This window comes from Daucus carota, chromosome 6, assembly GCF_001625215.2.
Source record: "Daucus carota subsp. sativus chromosome 6, DH1 v3.0, whole genome shotgun sequence".
Classification (NCBI taxonomy): domain Eukaryota; kingdom Viridiplantae; phylum Streptophyta; class Magnoliopsida; order Apiales; family Apiaceae; genus Daucus; species Daucus carota.
Window position 1 is genome coordinate 7,448,718 of NC_030386.2, and position 7,559 is coordinate 7,456,276.

At 32.6% G+C, this 7,559-nt stretch overlaps 1 protein-coding gene across 1 annotated transcript; it reads left to right on the forward strand.

The window, feature by feature from the left end:
• Positions 1 to 3,423: 3,423 nt before the first annotated feature.
• On the forward strand, positions 3,424 to 6,549 carry LOC108224600 (chorismate mutase 2). The gene is made up of 5 exons (XM_017399270.2): positions 3,424 to 3,914; positions 5,165 to 5,251; positions 5,421 to 5,564; positions 5,725 to 5,817; positions 6,010 to 6,549. The coding sequence occupies exons 1-5, from the start codon at positions 3,693 to 3,695 to the stop codon at positions 6,238 to 6,240; spliced, it is 777 nt and encodes a 258-aa protein (XP_017254759.1). The 5' UTR covers positions 3,424 to 3,692; the 3' UTR covers positions 6,241 to 6,549.
• The last annotated feature ends 1,010 nt before the right edge of the window (positions 6,550 to 7,559 follow it).

The window sequence follows — 7,559 nt, forward strand, 5'->3', positions numbered from 1 at the left end:
TGCTAGCGCCCTGGAATTTCTTCTCCTTGGATCTCCTTGCTAGCGCCCTAGGAGTGCCTTGATAGCGCCCCCAAAACTTCTTTTCTTTCTTAACTTGCCTTCGTACCGCATCGATGACAATATATTATATTGTCATGAATATAAGCAATGAGTTAGTTTCTAAATATAATACAAGCCACCAGCGCCTTGCTAGCGCCCGTAAGCCATCAGCGCCTTGCCAGCGCCCTTAGAACGCCCTGCCCTGTTTTTGTACCACATCGATTACAATACGTTATATTGTTACGAATATAAGTAATGACTTGGTTTATAAGTCAGTAATCTGAGGCTGGCGCCGCCCCCGTCGCTGAGGCTGGCGCTATCCAGTCGCTAGTTCAAATCTTATTTTCTTTAGACCCCTTTTATACCCCATCGAGAATATAATGATATATTCTCATGAATATAACCAGTGGTCTAGTTATGGAGTCAACAAACTATGTAAGTCAAGCGTCGTCCCGGTCGCTTAGGCGCAGGCGCCGCCCCTCTCGCGTAGATGCGAGCGCCACCCCTGTCGTCAATTTAAAACTTATTTCTTTACCACCACCTTTGTACCACATCGAGAACATGCTAATATATTCTCAGGAATATAAGCAAGAGCTTAACTATTAAGTTAAAAATATGTTAGTCGAGGCAGGCGTTGCCCTATCGCCAGCCGTAGGCGTCGCCATGTCGCCAGCCCCTTTGTGTCATCCCTGTCGCCCACCCAAATGGTATTTTCTTAAAACCGAGAATAATAAAAAGGAAAGTCACTCATTTCCTTATATATACACTACACATGCTGGCTTATTAAAATTAGGAAGTGTAGCTGCTAAATTTCGTACGTCCACTTATTTATTCCTAATTGTGATGTGATTTATTTTTATAGTTTTGTTAGTTTAGTTATTTTTAATTATGTTAGTGTTAATTAGAGAATTGATATATGTGTGACTTATAATAATAAATAAATGTGTGAACATTTTAGGGAATGAAGTTGTAGGATTCGAGACCGTTGTGCACGGTAAGTATATACCGTACCCTTCACTGTGATATTTTTTGATCTTTCGGTGAACATTTTGTTGATGATTTTCTGATGAGAAATGAGTATTCTTACATTTGTTCTGTGTGTTATGTTTCCTTTGGGAAGTAAAGTGTGATACTTCCTTTGGGAAGGAAAGCTAAACCAATTGTTTAGCTGGCCGGGATTCCAACTTGATGAACGTGTGAACTTTTGAACGTGTCGGAATACTAATATTCGTCTTGATGTGTGAAATTTTTTTGATGATTATGATGAAATATTGATTTAGTTCACCAAGTTTTGTGAATAAAACTCAGTTGAAATGTACGTATATGCTTACTGAGATTTATGAGCTCACCCTTTTTATGTACTGACCTTACAGGGAAGAATTCGATAGAAGGATATTCAGGAAAGGGTAAAAGTGTGATGAACTGAAGTGCTAGACTTGGTTGGATTTGCAAGTAGAAGTTAGTAGAAGTATGATGTAATTGGCAAAAGTAATTTAAATATGTATTTCGTATTAGACTTGTGTCTTGGACGTTTTAGAGGAGCGATGTAAGACTCCTGATGTAAGCTAAAATATGCCTTTAAGTTATATTAAGTTTGAAATTATGAAGATATGTTTCGGTGTGTTTAGTAGAATGGCACCCCCGGGTCGGGTTGATGAGGTCATCCCGGGTCGGGGGCGTCACACAATCAATTATTTTCTTCAGCAGCTTTGTCTTCGGTACGTTGGATCTTCGTCTTTAATTATTCTTCAGCTGAACGACCACCATCCTTTGATGTTAAATAATTATTTTGACTAGCTGACTAACAAATGTACTGTCTAATTCATATGCGCCTAACTAAATAATCATTCTCCATAAATTAAAAATTTAAGTTGTTGCCAAATCTTAAGTCTGCTTCTAATACGTTTTTATAACTCAGTATCAAATGGAATCTTCTCAGTAAATGAATTCTTGAAACTTTATATCCTCTGAACTCACTGAGATGTTACAAGAGATTATTTGTCACTGAGGATTGAACATATAGAATGAACTTCTATTAGTGGTATGCAGCAATCGTCCTAGAATTCTTCTAACACGTAATTCTAATCATTTACTTGATATTCTTCGAACGGATTCTGATTATAGTACTCGCTATTTACCTTTCTTTTTTATCTGAGATGAGTTGTTATCTCATCAATACAAATAAGCTAAACATACGTCTTACAGAAGTCGAGGCGGGATTGAAACTGACCGTGGTTTGGTTTAAGAAGATGTTGGGGAGGTTGAATGGTCGGAGAAGAGGTGAAGATAGTATCTTTCTAATTTAATTAATTGTATGTTTTAAAAGATAATAAATTTACGAGATTTTAGTCAAAGTAATATTTTTTACAAATAAATATCCAAAAGTTATTATATTTGTCGAATAAAACAATGAAGTTGGCTACGACTTCATTATATATGAAACAAATTTAAACGATGTTAATTTTACTTTAGTTATATTATTTTCGTTTGTCTTTTTATTATAAATAAAACATACCCAAATATTTTCAAATATATATATATATATATATATATATATATATATATATATATATATATATACATATATCTTTTTATTTTATTAGACTTTCTATGAGTTTAATCATTAAAATTTTAAAATATCCAAATAACAAGATTTATTTAACATATTTTGATAAAAATATATCACTCAAATTACCTTTATCAATTATTTAAAATATTTTAGTAAAATATATATATAATTCTAACATAGATATATATATTTATATTGAGATTGAATATTAAAACATATATAATAAAATAACAAATGACAACTTTATGAGTCCAATTTCTATTAAGTCCACGAATATTGACGTTTAAAGCCGAATAAAATATAATTTACTCTTGTTTATTTTTTAAAATATTTGTAAATATTTTTAAACCTATACGACATAACGTTATAGTCAAAATCATTTTTATAAATCGTTGAACAGTTAAAATATAACTAATAAGTTTAAAAATAATTTTAATGATTGTTAAAATTGTATGATAATAATGATTAGATACTGATTTTCAAGACTACTTATATATGAAAAATTACATATAAATTTGAATAACCAATATTCTTTATTCACAATCAAACTTAAAGTCGATATTCTAATTCTTCAATTTAAATGCTAACTCTACAAAACATAATTCTAATTAAATATACTCCAGTAATTTACTACTCCCTCCGTCTACATGCCCATTTTGGAAAAAACACACATACCAAGAAATAATTGATTCTACAAACTTTTTTCTTATATACAATTAAAATTGTTCTACAAGTATAAATGAACATGTAAATAAGAACAAATTTTATTTTCAAAATAGACATTTAAAAGGAGACGGGCGAGGAGTTTTCATGGTACAGAACATTGCTTTCAAGTTTCAATCCTCATTCACCCTTTTGTCGATCTCCATTTTCCACCTAAAATTCAAGTACAATACAATCTTATTCATAAAAATGCATTTCAAATATATAAACGGAAAATAAACTTTATTTGCCGTAGCCGTATAATAGAATTATTAATTCATGAAAGTTCCCTATGGTCCTATATATATGGACCAGTATCATCATTCCAGGTTCATTCAACTCTTCTTCTCCCCCCTGAAAATATTTAACCATATTTGAAAAAATGGGTGCCTGCAACACTTTCTCAAACATGAAATCACTCAATCTTGATTCCATCAGAGAGAGCTTGATCAGACAAGAAGACACCATTATATTCTCCCTCATTGAAAGATCTCAATTTCCCATGAATTCCCCTGTTTATACACCTGCCTTAGCCTCCACTCTTCCTTCTTCCAAGTCTCTGCTTCACTTTATCGTCAACCAATCAGAAACCATCCAGTCCCAGGTGCTCATTCTCACTCATTATATAAAAATTTGTGTTTTTGCTGGCTTTTATTGTTTTCTTGGTGATTTACTATCATGGGTATTGCTTGTAATGATCAAGGTTTGTTTGTGTGAGTGGAAATTGCCTGAGGAAGGGTTTTTTAAGGTTTGGAGATGAGAGGCTAATTGCTAAACTCTATGCATTTTAAGAAAGCTTGGGCCTTTTCAATTAGTCTGTTTCAGTTGCTATATTAAGTTATTTGATTACTGTTCAATTACTGTTTTGACTTTTAAGTTTAGATTGTGTAATTTGTATGTAATTCTTAAGTTTCATGTGAACAAGTCTTGGGATCATGGAATAGCCTGTTGTTTGTGGCAAGATCATGGTTTCGAATCGTTCCCCCCTTGCCCTGAACTTGGAAATTACGCAAATTTGTTGGGAAAGAAAAATCTGCAAACTATTAAGAAAAATGAAAATTATTATTTTGAGGGTTTCACATTCATATTACTAATGGCGGAAATTCTTATGTATATGTTTTGGATGCCTTAGATGGATATTGTTGTGTCTTGCAAGTGGAATCATTTTAGTACTTGGCAACTGGGGAAAAGGCATCTTGCTTTTTTGTTTTCTTATCTTTCGTGTGACTTCTGTTAGAGATAAAGCCGATTATCCTTGAAAAATGATCTATGTTAACGAAGCAAAGGCATTGAGAGAATTATATTCTTGTACAAGTTTCCTCTATGATACAGTCATTTGTTCTTTCTTTTAGCCTATAGTCTTAATCAGACTAGAATATTTGGCAAGCCAGTTGTTAATATTAGATTTTTCTTCAAATGATGTGTTTCCAACAAACGTGACATCATAATCCCAGTTTATTTACTCGATTTCTGTAATTATCAAGTTAATTTTTCAAATATACCTGTTGGGGTGATTTCTGTTCCTGGAGAAGCTGTTTAGGATCATTTGTTATATACTAGTACTAGTATATTAAAGACATGGATAACTAATATTGAAAAGTTCTACTTTTTCGAGCTTTCGCATGGAAAGTAGTTGATCTGATTTGTTGAAATACTGATATGGTAGGTCTAGCATCTCCTTCTTTGTTGGATAGATATCAAGTCCCACAAGTAGTTAGGTATTTCCATTCAATACAAGAAATTTGTTTTTAGATAAAGTCAACTGAAAAATTCTTGAAATTGTACACTGTATATCATGGAATTTGTCTAAATATTAATTTAATATTTAGTTTTAATTAACTGTAAATGATGTAGGCTGGCAGATATGAAAGTCCAGAAGAACATCCTTTCTTCCCAGATAATTTGCCATCATCTTTGCTGCCGCAGTACAATCATCCCCAGGTGCGTATGTATCTTATAGCCCTGTGTATATATATGAAAAGTTCGCAATTTGAAATAGGTCCTGATGTTAATTAGCATTCAAATAGAAGCAAAAATTCAAAACAAACAAGAGGATTTACAAAAAACGAGTTAGGATTATTCTTAATGCTTTTCTTTTATTTAATAATAGATTTTGCATCCTACTGCTGCTGCCATCAATATAAACAAGACTATCTGGGATGTGTATGTCAAGCAACTGCTTCCGCTGTTTACTGCTGAGGGTGATGATGGCAACTATGTGCCAACTGCAACTTCTGATCTTCAGTGCTTGCAGGTGAGGATGTCTCTTAGATTTATAACTCCAGTTTGGGATATCAGTTTTGTACTTTCGGAACCATGATCGTGGGTTACAAATTCAAAATATGACCAAGAGTTTACCTGTTAATTTTCTAATATACTAAAGATGTTAACAAGATGATCATGTTTTACTGCAGGCCATCTCTAGAAGAATTCACTATGGAAAGTTTGTTGCTGAGGTCAAATATCTTGATGCCCCGGAAGACTATGCACCTGCAATTCGTGCGCAGGTATTTGAATAGATTATTGTTCCTAGAAGACAAGAAAAAATTTCAGATAGGGAACTTAAAACACTCAATCGTTGCATTTACATAGCACAAATAGTCCACGCTATAAGGTTCATTTGAGTAATGGTGTATAGCAAACAAGGAAGAGATTTAACATTGTTCGTTTTAATGATATTTGTAAATTTAATATTACAGGACAGAGATGCTTTGATGAAACTTTTAACATTTGAGAGTGTAGAGGAGATGCTTAAGAGGAGGGTAGAGAAGAAAGCCAAGGTGTTTGCTCAAGAAGTGAGTCTCAATGTCGTTGATCAGAAAGAGAAATACAAGATTGACCCTTCCCTGCTCCCTCTCTTATACGGGGAATGGATTATGCCTTTAACTAAACTTGTTGAAGTTGAGTACCTTCTAAAACGACTTGATTGACTTATACATGAGTTCTGAACTGTAGACACCGAGAGGAATGATGCAGCTTTCCATGAGTAAACATTTCGTCGATTTAAGCTGAAAGAAATTACTCCATATTGTAACAGCATGGTTCAGAATTGCTGATGCGTTAAAACATTGCTCTAAACTTGCTGCAGTCTGGCAAATACTTAGTATGTATAATGTATAATGCCATCCGTTCCACACTTGCTTTTCGATCACTTGAATATAGATTCTGTTTATTGCTGCTATGAAGTATGGAACATCATGGATTCTTCACTTTCATTATAAAAATGATTCTGTTTATTATATTATTTTTTTATCATATTCTTAAAAAATATGTCTTAAATATCACTATCTTGAAAAAAATAAAAAAACCCAAGTATCATTCTAACTTCCAAAATGCTTTTTCAAAATACTGAATCATGTAACATATATTATTTTATTTCAATCCAAATTAAAGTTAGCGTTTTAAATTGAAAATCCAACTTGAAGTAGCGTTTTGAGTTGCAACCCAACTTGAATCAGGGTATAAGATGGAATCCAATTAAATGTAGCGTTTTTAGTTTTATTTTAAAAAACAAATGTGAAAATGCTAGACAATATTGCCGTTTTGATTGTTAAAATTCAATACGCTAATAACACAAGTTGAAATAGTGTTTTGGATATGATATTTGGACATTATAGGACCATTTGGGTAAATTTAAAATAAACGCTTCTTGTTTAAAATAAAGAAGCGAAGTTATAATTAGAAACAAATTATTTAAAATGTTTGACATGAAAATACCACAATCCCCAGAAGTCATGTTAGTAATAATCTGGGTTTGAGCGAGTGAGCTGTCTTCTTAAATGAAATAAAGCAATCCAGTGGATCCTGATATTAAAGTAAAATATAATAACATAATACACCAATAAGAGCAAGTCCAACAGTGTCCTAGTTGGAGCCCTAAATATAATATAAAAAATTATGTCCTAGTAATTTAGGACATATTTTACTAACTTCAACTCCAACAATGTGCCTTATTTTTACTATATGTTTAATATTTTATTATTAAAAGTTCACTTTCATCATTAAAACATAATATAAAATAGAGAGAAAAAGATAATGTTGGTAAGAATTTATTATAAAAAATGGGATAGGACAAGGAGAGAGTACCTCAAAGATAGGGCTTGAATGGGTTGTCCTAGTGATATAAGGCATCACTAGGACATTGTTGGATCAAATTTTTTCATCAGATGCCTTATATTATGACTTAGGACACTAAATAGGGCAAATTGGCTACTTGATAGCGGTGCCACAGACCATATATCTCCATCAT